Source organism: Cetorhinus maximus, chromosome 13 (genome assembly GCF_964194155.1).
Source record: "Cetorhinus maximus chromosome 13, sCetMax3.hap1.1, whole genome shotgun sequence".
Taxonomy (NCBI): domain Eukaryota; kingdom Metazoa; phylum Chordata; class Chondrichthyes; order Lamniformes; family Cetorhinidae; genus Cetorhinus; species Cetorhinus maximus.
In genome coordinates this window covers 97,396,814-97,414,608 of record NC_135891.1, presented here as the reverse complement: position 1 = coordinate 97,414,608, position 17,795 = coordinate 97,396,814, and the positions used below count along the sequence as shown (strand labels likewise).

The following is a 17,795-nucleotide window of genomic DNA, read 5'->3' as shown; positions in this document are numbered from 1 at the left end:
TTTTAATTTGATTTTTAAAAAAATCTCCAAAAGTCTTGGTGGACTCATTACTTCTGAATTCAGCACACATATCTTCTTGTAATAAATACAAATTGCAAAACCGTTGTGATAGCACGACCAAGATTCCCTTGTGAATTTGCTCCACCTGGCACACATCATCTGCCACGTCTTAACAATATGGATTAATCTCTGTGGTCTGTCTGCCTCATGCAACCACAAATTATAGCACATACCCACCACTGGTGTGGAAACTGGTCAGCAAAACCATCCCGCCCAATCCTAGGCCACTTCCCTGGTCTGGATTCCATTAGTGAGATCTACATTTGTCCATTTGGAGGCCAATATTTCTTTACTGAGTGTATTAGCCTCCACAGATCTTCCAGATTCTGAATGAGTCAATGGAACAGGAAGTCCAAGTGTAGGAGTTTCCCACCCCTCACCTCTGACCCCCATTACAAGGTAAGTCAGAACTTCCCCGAAAGATTGGAGACTAAGCACATTTGGGCCTGTGCCATTTCACAGGGGAGCAGGGAGGAAGAAGTCTCTGAGTTCTGCAAGTCTCACACTAGAGTTATAATAAGAAACTGGCAGAACCCAGGAGGAATTTTGTGGGCTTTCAGTCTTTATCAGATTTTTTTTGTAAATAAGATTGCATTTATTTATTTAGACTGGAGCATGGCTGTAATGGAAGATTTAACACTGTACACTTAGGTTGACATCCAGCACAACATGTATAGGGTCCATATTAACTGGAGTGAAGCCCAGGGAATTAATGGCAAATTATTGACCTGGTTGGGAAATTGGTGGAATGACAAGTCTCAGGGAGTAGGGATAAAAGGCAGGTACTCTAATTGGTAGGATGTGATTGGTGCCTTGCAAAGATCTGTGTTGCAGCCACAACTATTCACTGTATTAGCAACTTAGGTAATGGGATAGAAAGCTACAAATCCAAGTTTGCCAATGACTCAAAAACAGACAGCATTGTAAATAGTGTAGGTGGCAGCATAAAATTACAAAGAGATATTAATAGAAGAAGTGAATGGACAAAACCATGACAAATGGATTTCACTGTAAGCAAATGTGAAATCATTCACTTTGGACCTAAAATAGATAGCACAGAGCGCTTTCTAAATGGTAGAAAACTAGAAACAGTGGAGGTCTAAAAAGACTTAGGGGTACAGGCACATAGATCATTCAAATGCCATGAAAAGGTACAGGAAATAATCAAAAATGCCTTTATGTCTAGAGGACTAGAATACAAGGGTGCAGAAGTCAGGCTACAGCTATGCAAAACCCTAGCCAGACCACACCTGGATCACTGTGAGCAGTTCTGGGCACCATACCTGAGGAAGCATATATTGGCCTTGGATAGAGTGCAGTGCATATTTACCAGAATGATACCTGGGCTCCAAAGGTTAAATTATGAGGAGAAATTACATATTCTAGGCTTGTACTTCCTGGAATTTAGAAGTGTAAGGAGCGATTCAATTAAAGTTCCAAGATATTAAGGGGAACAGGTAGACTAGATAGAGGGAAACTTTGGGGAGTCCAGGACAAGGGTGTGTAGCCCAAAAATTAGAGCCATGGCTTTAAGGAGTGAAATTGGGAAACACTTCTCCAGGCAAAATAGTGGAAGAAGTTTGGAACTCTCTTCTGCAAAGGGCAATTGATGCTAGGTCAATTGTAAATTTTGAATCTGAGATCGATAAGATGTTCGTTAACCAAAGGTATATGCAGTTAGAGATCAGCCATGATCTCATTGAAGAGCAGTAAGGTTCAAGGGGCTAAGTGGCCTTATCCTGTTCCGGTATCACAAAATGTGGAACATGTATTCCAACAAGATCCCTACATTCTCTAACAAAAATTGAGTTTCTGTCCATGGTTTCAGTTAGTTTTAAAAGGCACTGTTCAATACAATGCTCAAAGAGGTGGTTGCATATTCATTTAAAGTCAGAATGAAAGATGGGAGGTAAAAGCTGAAAACGATGGAAAAGCTCAGTGGGTCTGGCAGAATCTGTGGAGAGAGAAACAGAGTTGACATTTCGGGTCCATATGACCCTTCTTCAGAGATAATGAGAAGTAGAAATTTGATGGATTTTATACGGTTTAAGAGGGGGTGGAGCAGGTGGGAGCTAAGGAGTGATTGACAAAAATGCCATGGACACAAGGCAAAGGGAGTGTTAATGGTAAAAAGTAAAGAAGGTGCTGATAGTGACATAAAGGTAAGATGGCAGAAAGTGTTAATTACAGAACAAGGGTCAGCACTCTGTGAAAACAAAACATAAGAACAATGACAGATGGCCCTGTGGGGGAGAGGGGTTAGGGGAAAAATGATTTTAAAAACTGAACAAATAAATAAACAAATAAAATAAATAAATACATTTTAAAAATTGGAGTAAAAAAGGAGTCAAGAGGGTGGGGATAGTTCATGGTCTGAAGTTGTTGAACTCAATGTTAAGTACGGAAGGCTTTTAAGGTTCCTAATCGGAAGAGGAGATGCTGTTCCTCCAGTTGGCGTTAGGCTTCACTGGAACCTTGCAACAGGCCAAGGGCAGACATGTGGGCATGAGATCAGGATGTTGTGTTGAAAGGGCAAGCGATAGGAAACTCTGGGTCATGCTTGTGGACTGTGGGAAGGTGTTCGGCAAAGTGGTCACCCAGTCTGCATTTCGTCTCCCCAACGTAGAGGAGACCTTATTAGGGTCAGCGAATGCAGTAGACCAAATTGAAGGAGGTACAAGTGAAGCGCTGCTTTACCTGAGTGTTTGTGGCCTTGGACGGTGAGGAGGGAGGAGGTAAAGGGGCAGGTGTTGCACCTTCTGCAATTGCATGGGAAGGTGCCGTGGGAAGGGGATGAGGAGCTGGGGGTGATGGAGGAGTGGACCAGAGTGTCACAGAGGGAATGGCCTCTATGGAATGCTGATAGGGGTGTGAGGGGAAGATGTGTTTGGTGGTGGAATCATGCTGGAGTTGGCGGAAATTGTGGAGGATGATCCTTTGAATGCGGAGGCTGGTGGGGTGAAAATTGAGGGCAAGGGGGCCCTATCATGGCTCTGGGAGGGAGGGAAAGCGGTGAAGGCAGAGTTTCAGGAAATGGGTCGGATATGGTTGAGGGCCTGTCAATCACAGTGAGGGGGGCGAAAACTCAGTAAAGGAAAAGGAAGACATGTCTAAAATGCCATTTTGGAAAGTGGTATCATCAAAACAGATGCAACGGAGGTGGAGGAACTGAGAGAATGGGATGGAGTCCTTACAGGGAGCAGGATGTGAGGAGCTGTAGTCGAGGTAGCTGTGAGAGTCTGTGGGCTTATAATGAACATTGTTGGACAGTCTATCAACAGATATGGAGACAAAGAGATCAAGGAATGGAAGGGAAGTGTCGGAGATGGTCCTTGTGAAGGTGAGCAAGGGGTGGAAATTGGAAACAAAATCACTAAATAGTTCCAGGCCCAGGAGAGAACATGAAGCCGCACCGGGTACACAGTCACTGATGTACCGGAGAAAGAGTTGTGGGAGGGGGCCGGAGTAGGACTGGAACAAGGATTATTCCACATACCCCACAAAAAGACAGGCATAACTGGGACCCATGCGGGTACCTATAGCCACACCCTTTTAAATCCAATTTTCAATTTTTGTGTATTTATTTATTTATATTATTTTCTTTGTTTATTTATTTGTTCATTTTTCCCACTATTTTTCCCCTAATGCCCCCTTCACACATTGGACCATCTGAAATTGTTCTTATGTTTTGTTTTCACAGAGTGCTGACCCTTGTTCTGTAATTAACACTTTCTGCCATCTTACCTTTACGCCACTATCAGCACCTTCTTTACTCTTTACCATTAACACTCCCTTTGTCTTGTGTCCATGACTTTTTTGTCAATCACTCCTTAGCTGTCACCTATCCCTGACCTTCTATCCTGTTCCACCTGCTCCACCCCCTCTTAAACAGTATAAAATCCATCACATTTCTCCTTCTCTTTATCTCTGAAGAAGTGTTCTATGGATTCGAAAAGTTAACTCTGGGGAGAATTTTCTCCCTGTCAGGTGGGCTGGTCAGAAGCGGATGCGGAGCCAATCGCCGCCCCTGATTGGCTGGGCGCCGCCATCTTACGTGGGTGGGCCAATTAAGGCCCGCCCGGCGTGACATGCGCCCGGTAGCACTCAGAGCTACCTGTGCGGGTGGGGGTAGGAAGGAGAGTCGGGGTCTGCACTCTTTCACACGCATGCGAGCGATAGAGTGCAGAAATCTCCCTGAAGCACAGAGCTGCCTCAGGGAGATTAATTTCATAATATGAACTTAAAATAAATAACCTAAAAAATCATTTACACATGTTCCCTCATGTGACAGCATCACATGAGCTGGGGCACGTTTTTCAAATGTTCCAGAAATATTTATTAATGTTATAAACCCTTCATGAGACCTCATCCCGCCCGTGGATGAGGTTTCATGAAAAATGCAAAGGCCGCCTGGGCTCTTCGCCTGCCCGACAGCCTTAAGGTTGGATGGGCAGCCCCTGACAATCACTTTAATTGGTCTATTAATGGCCTCAACAGTCCGGCGGGCATGCAGCTGACTCTGGTGTGCAACCGCTGAACGGAAGATCAGAATGACGCGTGGTGATGTCAGGATGCACGCCCGATGTCACCACGTGTCATTTTACATGTCTGTGTGTGGGAGCTGCCCCTGCACATCACAGGAGATTCTGCCCCAGATTTCCAGCATGTGCAGTATTTTGCTTTTATGAAAGATGCGAGCCCCATTTTAAGATAATCTCCCTGGCAGTAATGGCATGGGTTTAGGTAGTCCACCCATTTTACAGCCTTTCTGATTTTACTCTCCAATGGAGGCAAGGAAGAGTAAAATCAGATGTAGGTATAAAACAGTACCCAACCTGAACCTGGCCTGTTCCCACTGGGTGGGTTGTTTTAAATTGAAGCTAACATATCTATTACGGGCAACAGTACTCCTTTGAACAGGACAAAGTATTTTGGTAAAGTCCTGATTGTGAAATTTGCTAACGAAGGATAAAACAAACAAACCAGTATGCAAAGTTTGGGATTGGAATTCCCCTCCATTTGTATCCAGCCACAGGACCATACACACCCAGAGGAGGAAATAAAAATTGACAATGCACAATGCTGGTAACACTGATGTGAATTGGGTGCTGTCTCCCTACATTGGAGAGTACGTATGCTGAAGGCCTGCTCTGAAATCTATTTGCATAATGCTCTTTAATTTTGAAACTCCTGAGGCTAAGAGGCAGCATAGCTACCACTCACTCAATTCAGTGTTTATCTTCAATAAAGGTTGTCCAGGTGTGTAACTGAAGCACTTCATTGGTGCTTTAGGCATTCAATGCCCCTTTGAAACAGGGCTTCGGGGAAAGTGTTTTAAAAAAATACCTTCAAATAGGGTCATCCTTTGTTTTGCAACCTTCTTTCTTTAGCCTCCAAAGGTCAATCTTGTGTGAAATTTTGTGGCTACAGCACCTGAGAGGCAGTTTTTGTGTGACACTACACTGAGATCACATTATCTCTCCATAATATGAACCAAATATAATGCACATTGATTGTCTCAGACAATCATTCACTGCTGCATTGGAACGAAATCGACTTTCTAACCTAATTTTATTTTTATTTTATTCGTTCATGAAATGTGGGTATTGCTGGCTATGCGAGCATTTATTGCCCATCCCTAATTACCCTTGAGAAGGTGGTGTGAAGCACCCTTCTTGAACTGTTGCAGTCCATGTGGTGTAAGAATACCCATAGAGCTGTAAGGTATCTTAACCCAGTGACAGAGAAGAATATAGTTCCACGACGGGATGGTGTGTGACTTAGAGGAGACTTGTAGTTGTGGTGTTCCCATTTGCTTGCTACCCTTGTTCTTTTAGGTGGTCGACATTGTGGTTTTGCAAAGTCTGTTGAAGGAGTCTTGGCAAAATGCTGCAGTACTTCTTGGAGATGGTACGCACTGCTGCAACTGTGTGCCAGAGATGGGTGGAGTGAATGTTTAAGGTGGTGGATGGAGTGCCAATCAAGCATGCTGTTTTGTCCTGGATGGTGTCCTTATGATGAGTATTGGTGGAGCTGCAGGCATCCAGGCAAATGGAGAACATTCCATCACACCCTTGTCTTGTGCCTTGTAGATCATGGACAGGCTTAGGAGAGTCAGGAGCTGAGTTAATTGCCTCAGAATTCCCAACCTTTGACCTGCTTTTGGACAAGTTTCTAGTCATTGGTAACCACAGGATGTTGATTTTGGGGGATTCAGCAATGGTAATGCCATTGAATGTCAAGGGAAAATAGTTAGATTCTCTCTCGTGATGAATTTTCCCCTGATTCCCATGGGCTTCAATTTATTAGAGTTCATTGATGCCACAATTGGTCAAATGCTGCCATGATGTCAAGGGCCATCACTCTCACCTCACCAGCTGGATTTCAGCTTTTTGGCCATCTTTGCACCAAGGCTGTAATGAGCTCTAGAGACACGTAATTCTGGCAGAACCCAAACAACACCTTTAATCACTTTGTTAATGATTGATTGTAGTGATGGGCAGTAAATGGCCGATTGGATTTGTCCTGCTTTTTGTGAACAGACATAGCTGGGCAATTCTCCACATTGTCGGGCAGATGTAGTAGAGCTGTAGATAAACTGGAACTAGACTGGAGCTATACTGGATGTCGTATTAGTGTAGCTATGCTGAAACAACTGGCTAGGAACAGAGTAGCTCTGCTGCACATATCTTAGCACTACAGGATTTAGGATTATTTGTTCTTCCAAAACCAGATCCCAGGCATGAAAAGTTAGTTTCTTACTTTAAACAGCTTAACATAGTGCAGAATAATTTTTACCCATTGCAATAAAGTGTCTTTTATAAAAGTCGACTGTTCACAATTGGCGGGGTACTGAATGTACTTAACCAGGCTGTGCTTGCAAAACTCAGAGCATAATGTCTAACATTAAATTTGATTCTATGATTGGACAACACTTTAAATCTCCTGTTCTTTAAATATTTGAAAAAACTGTTTGCTGTGTTAAAAAAAAAAGTGCTTGCTATTTCATTCTGTTGTTGACTTAAGACTGAGGGTTATCATTAGAGGATTAGTGCTGCATGACTGATTTCACAACCAATCATTATCATGGTGGGGTGCCTGTCAGTTGACAGTTTGATTGACAGCTTCAAGTGCTTATAAAGCCTTTGAAGGAAGTTAAATGTACTAAATGGGTTTTTATCAATCAAAGTGTCTTTTTAAATAGTGGATTCATCAAATACACAGAGCTTCATTTTATTTCCTCAACATGGTTCCTGAGGTCAGGACATCTGGACATGGTGGATAGTGAGTGAATTGGCATGAGGGGCATAATGGCAAAGTGCAGTGGGTGGGAGTATGGATTGGCATGAGTTGGCACTAATTTGACATGGGGCTATAAACGGCCATGGAGTGGGGGTGGGGGGGGGGGGAGTATGGAGGGCATAGGTAGTATGAGGGGGCAAGGGGGGTGGATAGAGGGGCATATGTTGACCTGGAGGGTATGAGGGGCCTCAGTGGGTGGGGGCCATGAGGTGATATGGGTTGGGATGGATCGGTCATGGGGAGTGTGTGGGGGGTTACGAGGGTGTAAGGGTGAGGAGGCTGTTTTTTGGTTTTTTTTGCAGCTGGGACAAAGTGCCGGATCACTGAGGTCAGTCTTTCACTCACCTCCAGAGTTGGCAGCCCCTGCACAGCCTCCAAACTGTTGTCAGGGATGGCAAGCTAACTCCCATTACAACCCCACACCAAATCTGCCCCCCTCCACCCCAGAGTGAAAATCAGAAGCTCAAAGGCAGTTTTTCAGGAGTTGAGTTTATGAAGCTGGGAATTCTCCAGACTCTGCACTTCCCACCTGGAAGCAAAACCTCAGAAAAGCCTCTACACTGATATTACAGGATTGGGCTCTTGTACTCAGGGTGAACCATCTGATCTTTCCACAGGCTAAGAAGTACCCAGAGATAGGGCCAGGCAGCACCAAAGTCCTGAAGTAAACACCAATACTGATTCACACAACTCAGGAGAACTTGATCCTTTGGAATCAAAGAGTATAGCTGAGCTCTGGCGCAGGAGGGATTCTAATGTTGGCAGTTAATGAAAGGCCGTCTGGTACATGACAAAGGTCTAGCATACTGAATGCTACTAATCTGAATGCAGATATAAATATGTTTCAGCACATAAGCATCTTGCTGCTTTTTCAGTTAGATCAATCCTACATATTAAGGCATTAGTCAGTGAGATGAATGCCAGCCCCAAGAGGCAGATCCCATTAATTAGTCAGACTGGCTGGTCACTCATCAATACTGTCCTGGAGCTCTGGGGAGCTGCTTAGTAGTTGTAATGCTCCATTGTCAGGTTTGTAAGCTTGGAACCAGTTTGATTTCAAAGAAGCCCTGTATGTTCTCCTGTCCCCGCCCCCACACCCAGATGGTTATACAAGTGTTATTCCCAGTGGCATTTTCCACCAGCTATTTTATCCAAATATCTGAGATTCCTCATCAGCTCCAGACAATTTTCCTTAAATATGACTAAAGAATCTATGTAGGACAACTTACAATGTGACATTCACTTTGATCATCTAGAAGTCCAAGTACAATGCACACAAGACAACTCACCACAACTGATTAGCCTTGGTTCTTTGTAAAGATATGTAATTGTCTTGAGGCTGACTATTCTCCAGCGTGCTAAATGTTAGGCCATATAGGTCAGAACTAACACTCCCTGTTATAATTTCCTCTTCTTGCTACCAGTCTTGCTATCACTTATGCTAAGGGAGGCCCTTTCATTTTTAGCTACAATCCCTCAGTGAGTTTGCCAGTACACACTATTATTGTCGATGAAAACATTGAATAGGATGAGTGAGAGTGGAAAACTTTAATTATACAGAAAATAAAGCAGTAGTTGTCCAAAAACCAAAGTAGTTGACTCCTGACAGGTCCCCAATGAGTGTCTGTTAGGTCACCGTGGCAAATAACTTGAGGGCAGTGGTGGCCTTCGCTGCTACCTGTAATGCATTGCAGTTGATTGATTATCCTTGCATGTTTTGTCGATCACAAAATACACCTCAGTCATAAGAACATAAGAAATAGGAGCTGGAATAAGCCACTTGGCCCTTGCAGCTTGTGTCAGCATTCAATAAGACCATGACCCAGATCACAGTCAGTACCATAGTTCCTCAAACTGCTTCTTTGTCTTGTCGAGGTTGCCTGACCTTGTTGCAGGACCCAAACATATGCAATCTTATCTGCTGTGAATCATGCACCTTTCGTGTTTTCTGCACTGCTGCTTGTCCTCTCCTCTTCCCACTGCAGTGCAATAGTGTATATTTATCAATGGTAGCTAGATCCATACTTGTGGACAGAAAACTCTGTCAGATTCACTTCCCTCATTACTGCAGTGATAATTCCAAATCTCTGTATAGATTGTTGGTACCCTGTCTAGATGTTCCACCACTCTTAACTCCCATTAATGTTTTTGTTAGGATTAGTGAATACAGAAATCCTGGTCCTAGGTTACTTAATTTCGTATTTCTGTTGTATGAACATAATGAACTCCACTATTGGATTAATTTGGAATGGGATGATGATTGGTATATTAACCCTGACCTAGTTGGCTAACAGAAGTCTTTTTTTATTTTTCTACAGCAGTTTCAAACTATTTGGCTAAAAGCAGAATGATTAAGTCCGTACATTAAATATTCTTTATCTAACTGACATCAGTGAGCTCTTTGAGAGCAGTCCATTTTTTTCTCTATCTGGTAACTACTGGAGGAGCAAAAGCATTCCCCCCTGGTCACATCATCGTATTGTGGTCACCAGAGAAGAAGGTTTTCCATCTCATGTATATTAACCTCCTGCATCACTTTGTTTATTTTTTTCAACTTGCTCTTCAAAGTACTCTTGAACTTGGCAAATAAAGTAAAAACTTGTCCTGCATGTGTTTGACCAAGTAATTTAATGCATATTTTAATCATTACTAACTTAAAATAATATATTTCCCTGATATCATTGATCATTATCATAAATCTTCATAAAAAGTCTCAGGCCCTATTCAAAAATGTTCACATTCTGACAATGTTACAAACTCACTATACAAAATTGCTTAAAGGCAATGTAAGTAGAACCTGTTAAATTGATTGAGTGTGGGGGAATGTGACAGAAGTATAACTCATTTCCCATTTCTATAAGGTCTATAAGATATGGTGAGCTTATATGTTCTTAAATAATGCAATGCACACTAAATATTTTAACAACTAAACTGTTTTGTGTTCACCTAGCTGGAACTGATTGTTACACCCAGATTTTTGCCATGATGGAGAGCCTCTCCATCGTGGTGAAAATCCTGGAAATGGCCAAAAAAATTCTAAGTCTCGCCCCTGAGCCCGGCATTTCCCATCTTTGCGTGGGTAGCACTGGTGCCGGGTCGGAGTTTGTACATTGGTGAATCGCAGAGGCAGCTGGTGATTTAAATCACCAATTTTTGAATTCTAGCTGCATGAATCCTAGAGTGCAGAGATTAGATCAGGTAAGAGGACAGCTGTATTTGGGGAATTCTTTGGATAGCCACGTACCTCTTTGGAGAGGTAAGGTACCCCTTTGGATAGGGGCCCAGGCTACCTTTGGGAGAGTAATGCACCCTTTGGGATTGTTGGAATTAAACATGATTATGCAATTTTTATGCATAATCTCATTGGAACTATCAAGCTGTCAAGGAACTGTCCAGGAATTGTCATGCCGTCAAGGAACTATCAAGCTGTCAAGGAACTGTTCAGGAATTGTCAAGCTGTCAAGGAACTGTCAAGCTGCCAAGGAACTGTCTAGGAAGTATCAAAGCTGTTCAAGAAGTGTCAAAGCTGTCAAAACTGTCCATAAAGTATCAAAGATGTCCAAGAAGTGTCCAAGGACACTAGGTAAGTTGGCATGGAAGGGGTAAGGGTAAAGGGTGGTGGGTGAGAAGCATGGGCTGGCATTGTTTGGTTGGCATGGGGGTATGAAGGCCATGGGGCAGGTAGATGGCAAGTGTTGGCATGGGGGCTTGAGGGCCTATGCGGGATGGGGTGGTGCGGCATGGGTTACGAGGAACCATGGGAGTGGGTAGAGGGGCAATGTTTGGCATGGGGGTGTGAGGGGCCATGGGGGTGAGTGGGGGATATAGGTTGGCATGGATGGAGCATAGGGAGTGTGTGGGGAAGGTGTGGGATGAAGGCTGGGGGGATGTTTTTTTGTTTTCTCATTATTATTTTATTTATTTAAACACAGTGCTAGAGCACAGAGGCGGGCCTTGCTCCCAGCAGCCTCTGCTCCCAGCAGCCTCTGCACCCAGCAGCCTCTGCTCCCAGCAGCCTCTGGACTTGTTCAGGAATCGCTTGTCCTGACTACTACTTCAGCCCGGCCCACGCTCCAAACCAAAAATCCAAGCTGTGGGCAGACATTTTTAAAAGTTGGCTTCACCTAGTCGGGAAACCTCTCAATTCTGCGCACCTGACTGGGGGACGGTTTTGTCTCCTTAAAGAGTTATCAGCATAGTTTCTTCAGAGCAGGGAGGCAGTAATTGGCTGGATCCCAAGCACTTCATTACTAGCTACAACTTTGTTTTAGCAATAAAACATTTAACTATTTAACTTTAATTTAGTTCCGCCAGGAATCAATGAAGAAGTCTACATTGATGACAAAAATATACAAATGTTCTTCAGAGGAAACTTACTGAGTGATCAGATTAGTCACAACTCACAATACAACACAAGTTAATTATCAAATCTACACTCAGATTGAACTTGTAATTTTGATTGTAGATCAGATCCATAATTGTAAAAAAAAATTTTACTCCTGTATTAGGAGTTTACAATCAGATCACTGCTGTAAATTTGATGTTTTCAGTTTATATCAATATCTATCAATATCTTTTGCCTATATTTTGAAGTTTTTGGTTGGCTGATCATCAATTCCAGTTACAGTGTGTAAACAGTTTAACAGAAATCAATATCCAAATTTCAGTGTACTTTCTGTGCAGATTTGAAATCAAAAAATTATTAGCTAAGTGGAAAATACAAGTAAAAGATGTTAACGTTATTTAATAATATATAGAACATGATGGCTACCTTGGGTGGATCACAAGGATGGACACAGTAATCTAAATTGAAAGTTCTCATGACATCATAAACTGAGAGAGCAAAGCACAAGACATTTATATCCATCAACTAGATCCTCAAATTAGATTATACCCTTGAAATTGCTCTTTGGTATCTGTTATTATTGAGAATGTATACCTTTTAAATTTTATGTGGTGTTTTATTCTGTCTTTGGGCAGATTTTAATCTGGCAGTAGCTAGCAGAGTGGGTGTTAGCATATATTAGATATTTAAATAGTTGGTTTTGACTGTAACAGCTAAAACATGCAGCCATTATGCAGGTCAAGATGCAAAAAAATGATTGTGTGCAATTCAGACTGCAGGCATGGTAACAGCCTAACACAGACAATCAAATATTTAGCTATTTAGGCTTTTCCAAACTCCGTGTTGCGTTTGGAGAGTTACATCTTCCTACTAAAGTAAATTCCAAAAAGCATTAAATAAAAGCTTCATTGGAGGAACTAAATGAGACTTTTGTTGTAAAGACTTTGCTCATTTCTTTTGACAGAAATATTTCTTGAACAAATGGTGGTTCTGATGATGACACTATTAAACAGACGTTAGAAACAGAATCAAATTTCTTTCGGAAGGCAGATGGCTGTTTCTGAATGAATGCAAAATCTAAAGTTGGCTGTGTAAACCATCTCAATCTTCTTATAGCTTGGATGATATGTCCACATGACAGATATATAAGGCAGGGTTTCTGCTTTGGGTGCAATTGGCATTTCAGGTGGAAATTGAACTAGTTTTTCAAAGTGAAGTTATGGTTCAAGCTTCTGCTTAAGCTCACATAATAACAACACATAAAATCTTCCATGAATCAGCACATTGTGTAGGGTTTTAGGACATGCTTTATTATTTCTTCCTGTTGCATTAAAATAAATTATTGGAGTGGAGACTGGAAGCCGTTTTATTAATATAGTTGTAAATAGATTTATCACAAAAAATAAGCATTTTTAATAAGAGCTGCTAGCCCGCCACCTGCTTATTCCAATTTTAAATAACTGAAAATGATATTTAAAAACTATACAGAACCATTTACTAGTTTCATTGGTGTCACTAGTCTGCTTCTTAGTAAATTTAATATTTTTTAATATTTAAGAAAAACCTGTTACATGTCCCTATTAGTGTTCTTCTGTCTTAAAAAACTTAATTTTAAGACCCTCTTTAAAGGCCTACAAATAGGCACAATTAGAGAAAGTTTGCTATGGTAATTAATTTGATTGTTTGGGGGGTGGGGGTGGTGCGTGGACAGTTTCGTGGATGGGGCTAGCTTCCAGCACATTGCTTTGTGAACCAGTGCAAAAGATCGCGAAAACTCTCTTTACGCTGGACATAATTTGCACTTGAAATTCCCCGATCTGTGAGCTAGTTTGAGCAATTTCCAGCACAAACTACCAGAAACTCTACCCCACATTGTATGGAGACGCTGTCCATCTAACCATGCACAAAATTGCAGTGACTTTGGCAATTGACTTCGTGATATTATTAAGAAGTCTGTCAATTTCTACATTACGCCAGCTATATTTTGTAATGGTAAAATCATCAATTATAATTTATTTTCACAGATGATACAGAAATAAATCAAACATAGGCGAAAGCTACAGACAACACTCATTACTATAATATTAAGAGCAACTCTCTTGTTACTTTCATATAGAACCTGGTTGATTACAAACAAAATTGATTGGTATTTCCTGATATATTTACTGACAAAAACTTTCAAACTTTACAAGCTTAACATTTTTCATGTGTAACATGGAGCAGTCATTTGAATTTGCTCTTTTTTCAAATCTGAAAACAATTTCTTGAAATGCCGTTCTAAAGAATAATTAGCTGGAGGGCCAAGCAAAGCAATTGTACAGATGATGCGCTGCACAGAGTAGGATTCTGCTTCTAGAGGTTGTTTATTTTTGATTCCTAACTACACACATAACTGATTGCCAAACAGCAATGAGAAATTACTGGAAACTAACAACTGTATAAACAACATTTTAATCTATTAAAATATACAAATACATCAGGTCATCATTAGCAACAGGGTCTGCTTCAAAAATGATAGAATCTTCCATTCTTATTTAACAGAATATAATTATTCAGATAAACACCATACTTTTGAAGGTGCTATTTGATCTAACCAGATCATCTATTTCGATCACCAATCAGAAACACAGCATTGCAATCTACATTGAAATGGTAGCAATTCGTTTGAAACAATTTGTTAAAGTTAAATACAATTGACATTATGCGTTCATGATATTATCAAAACACAATTGCTAGACTAAACTAAAATAAACTAAATAACGAAGTATCTTTGCAACAAAGAACGCCCAACCTACAAACAGGTAGTAATAAGAATGTGGGAAAGGTATTATGTGCCCTTCAGTGATTTTGTCAGATAAATAAACATTGGCATTCCCAGAGAAATAAAGTAATTTTACCAACCTGCCAGCCAGAAACTAGTCTGATCAGCAAAACTGATATGAATTTTCAACACTTTATAAACAATGCAATATAAGCTTATAAAAATGATAATTAGTAATAATCTACTTTGAACAGGATGAATAGCAGAACAATTCCAAAAAAGTGCATTTTGCAGAAACGTTCACATAAAGCTTTAGCATGTACATGCACAGAATTCATAGTTGATATTTAAAGACTACTCAACATATATCCTAATTTTAGGACGGTTTAAACAGCTTTCATAACCAGATAAAACTATGGCAGCGAATCACACATAGCAGACAGTTACACAGTATACATTAACATCTCAACTATTAATCACTGGAAGAACTGAACATGATAAAGAAGAATAGCCAAATAACTGTAAGACATCAAACACTGAACAGATATCACAAATAAAGACACCAGCACTACTCACTGTAAGAAATATAGCACATCTTAGAACTAAATTAAATGGGGACTAAATAAAAATATTCTGAGACATTATGAAGGATGATGAAATATCTCAAATACCAGTAATTAAAAATAATTGTACAATAGATCTTTATACTAGATCGTAGGTACAGATTACATCCTACTAAATGAGGGATACTTTTTAAGCTCCTTCATGCATGGGCAATCTAGTGATTTATTTTATACAATAGACATTCTCCTTAATGAAGCACAATCACTCCAGCAATAGTGGAAGTCAGAATGAGTTTGCAAACTCATTATAAGATTTAATTAGTCCCAATCAACATTTTGTAACGATAATGAGCATTCCATAAATAGAGTAAATTTTTGAAATGTCTTGTTTCCAGATCAAATTCATTAATTGGCTTATATCCTTGTATCTCCCCTTTCAGTACAATAATAGTATTTCCTCAGCCACAGCTGCACTAGGCAGAAAACAGTAAAATATTATTATCTTGCTTGAACTTCCCAGGCACAGTGACTACAAAGTGGAATGAAACACATGGATTCATTTGCAATGTTGTCTTCCTCTTAAGAGAAATGGTATTACACTTCATAGTTCTCTTGAATCAAAAGTCGTGCCTACATTGTTATCGTTTGCCAAGCAGCATTGCAGAAATTCCCTAAAGAGAACAAATGTTCCTGCAATATCCACTTATCAGTAAAAAAAACAACAGAGCCAAGGGATGCATGCGCTAAATTGTGAGCACACTTCTTGTTATCTAACAATCGACTTCATACACAAACCATGAAGCAGGGGACAGTGAAGAAAAAGACACTTGCTGCCAACTCACCATCCACCACGTCTTGGCTGACATGTCATAGCACAGCTGCCATTTGATGGAGCTGTCAGATGCCTTCCCAGCCATTATGTTGCCAGCAACCTTCATGTGATGCAGCTTGCAAAAGATAAGAAACCTAACCGAGAAAACATATGCAGCGGCATGTTAAGGCCAATGTAAGACAATCCTTATCATGCTGCATCATGGGTAGCGACGCTTTGCCCCTAATAACCCAATCTTGCAGCTGTATTAACAAGCATATTAGGTTTTCTTAGGCTGCAATTGCTAGAAAGTGGGAGCTTCCACTATGATCTAGTGGGTGGCTACATGGGCTAGGAGGCAGTCCAGTTTTATTTGCATATTCTCGGTTCCACGCATTCCACTCGAGAATGGTTACCCCAATTGCACTTAGCGTTTATCATCAAAAGATATTTTATGACTGATCTAGATTTCAGTGGTTTGCTCAACTTGTGACTGGGACAGCCCTATTTCTGTGCTGTGCACATGGGCCAGAACACACAGGTTGTGCAGACTGCTGGGAGGGAGCCGAACTTGCCACAGGCTATGACTTCTCACCCCATAACACCAGATGGAACTGGTTAAGGCTTCATTCCACATTTTGTTTTCACTATCTCACTGGAAAAAAAGAGAAAAAGGAACTCATTATCCCTGTAGTGAATTTATTCTGCACGTGTTTTACTGTGCAGAAATTGAACAGACCCTTTCACATCCGGCAGCAGCCTATATTACAAGTGCAACTGAACCTTTAGGCTTGCTTTCAAACTCTCATATGTTTTGGGTTTTCTTTATTACCTCTGACGGGACAGTTATCTATAGTGAGGCTTTCACATGCCAATAGTGATATAAACTGTTCAAAAATGTTTGAGGCTGCCAAATTTCCACATTTTGTATCTGTTAATCTGTGCAAATACAAAAGTTGGCATGGATATTAATACTAAAGCCATTTATTCCCCCTCCTCTGAGGGAATGTTTGTTTTGTTTTTATGAGAAGATCCCTCATATTTTTGGAACTGGAGCAGAGTTTCATGATTTATTAATTAGAGGTCTTTGTCTTACAGAATACTACACGATCCTCAGTGATTTATGTTATAATGCAATTACCATATTTTAAAAAAAGTTAGCAGTAAAAAATGATTAGTGATATACCATTTGTCTTCAACAAAATCTATTTATGACCTCAACAGTTCCCTTAAACTCCGGCATGATTCAAATGCAGTCCTTCCCAGATATTGTTCACCCATCAGGAATGGATTCTTTTGGCTAACTTTCCTAAAATGATTCTTTTTTTAAATAATCGGCTATATAGTAGCAATGTGGAGCAGAACTTCACAGACTGGACCTGAACATTCATGAGTGGGTTATTGAGTTTTCTAATGAGTGGAATCAATTCCACTCCCCACTGAGTTTCTGTTTGTACAGGTGTGTTTTTTTAAAGATACACATTTCATTTGTATAACTGCAATGATCACTACTATAATGAGGGTCTCTCTCCAGAAGTAGGTGCTATATTTAAAATACTCTTGGGTATTTTTATATTTCTATTGTTTTCTTGCTGGTATTGTGCCTCTGGACAGGCTGGTCAGTTCAGTTGTCTAGACAGCTAGCATTTGGATCAGATTAACAATGCCCATCCTAGCTGAGGCAGACTAAGTCTTACCTCTGCAGCCTACTCATGGTAAAACCATGGCACTCGCCATGGCCAATTAACCACCAAGGACCTGCCTTCAGGCAGAGAACTCAAGAGGAAGAAGAAGAAGATTGTATCTTGTATTTGTATCTTGCCATTTCTGCATGGTTGGGGGCCTGGTGAAGGTGTGTGATGTTACTGGAATCAGGCTCAGTTCTGAGATTCCTGTTGTTCAACAGTTAATGCTTCCTCAGTTCAGGCATGTCACTTGGATGATGTACTATAA

General features: G+C 40.8%; 1 protein-coding gene across 6 annotated transcripts in view; it reads right to left on the bottom strand.

Moving 5' to 3' along the window:
* The window catches only part of nfic (nuclear factor I/C), a 737,693-nt gene extending 720,103 nt beyond the window's left edge, over positions 1-17,590 (bottom strand). For 2 of the 6 annotated variants that reach the window (XM_078555858.1, XM_078555862.1), the window contains exon 1: positions 15,874-17,589. In XM_078555858.1, coding sequence (XP_078411984.1) covers positions 15,874-15,969 — 96 coding nt within the window. In that variant the 5' untranslated portion in view covers positions 15,970-17,589. Of the gene's footprint in view, positions 1-15,873 lie in introns of all 6 variants that reach the window. The other 4 variants (XM_078555857.1, XM_078555864.1, XM_078555863.1 and 1 more) reach the window with 3 other exon arrangements.
* Between the last annotated feature and the right edge of the window lie 205 nt (positions 17,591-17,795).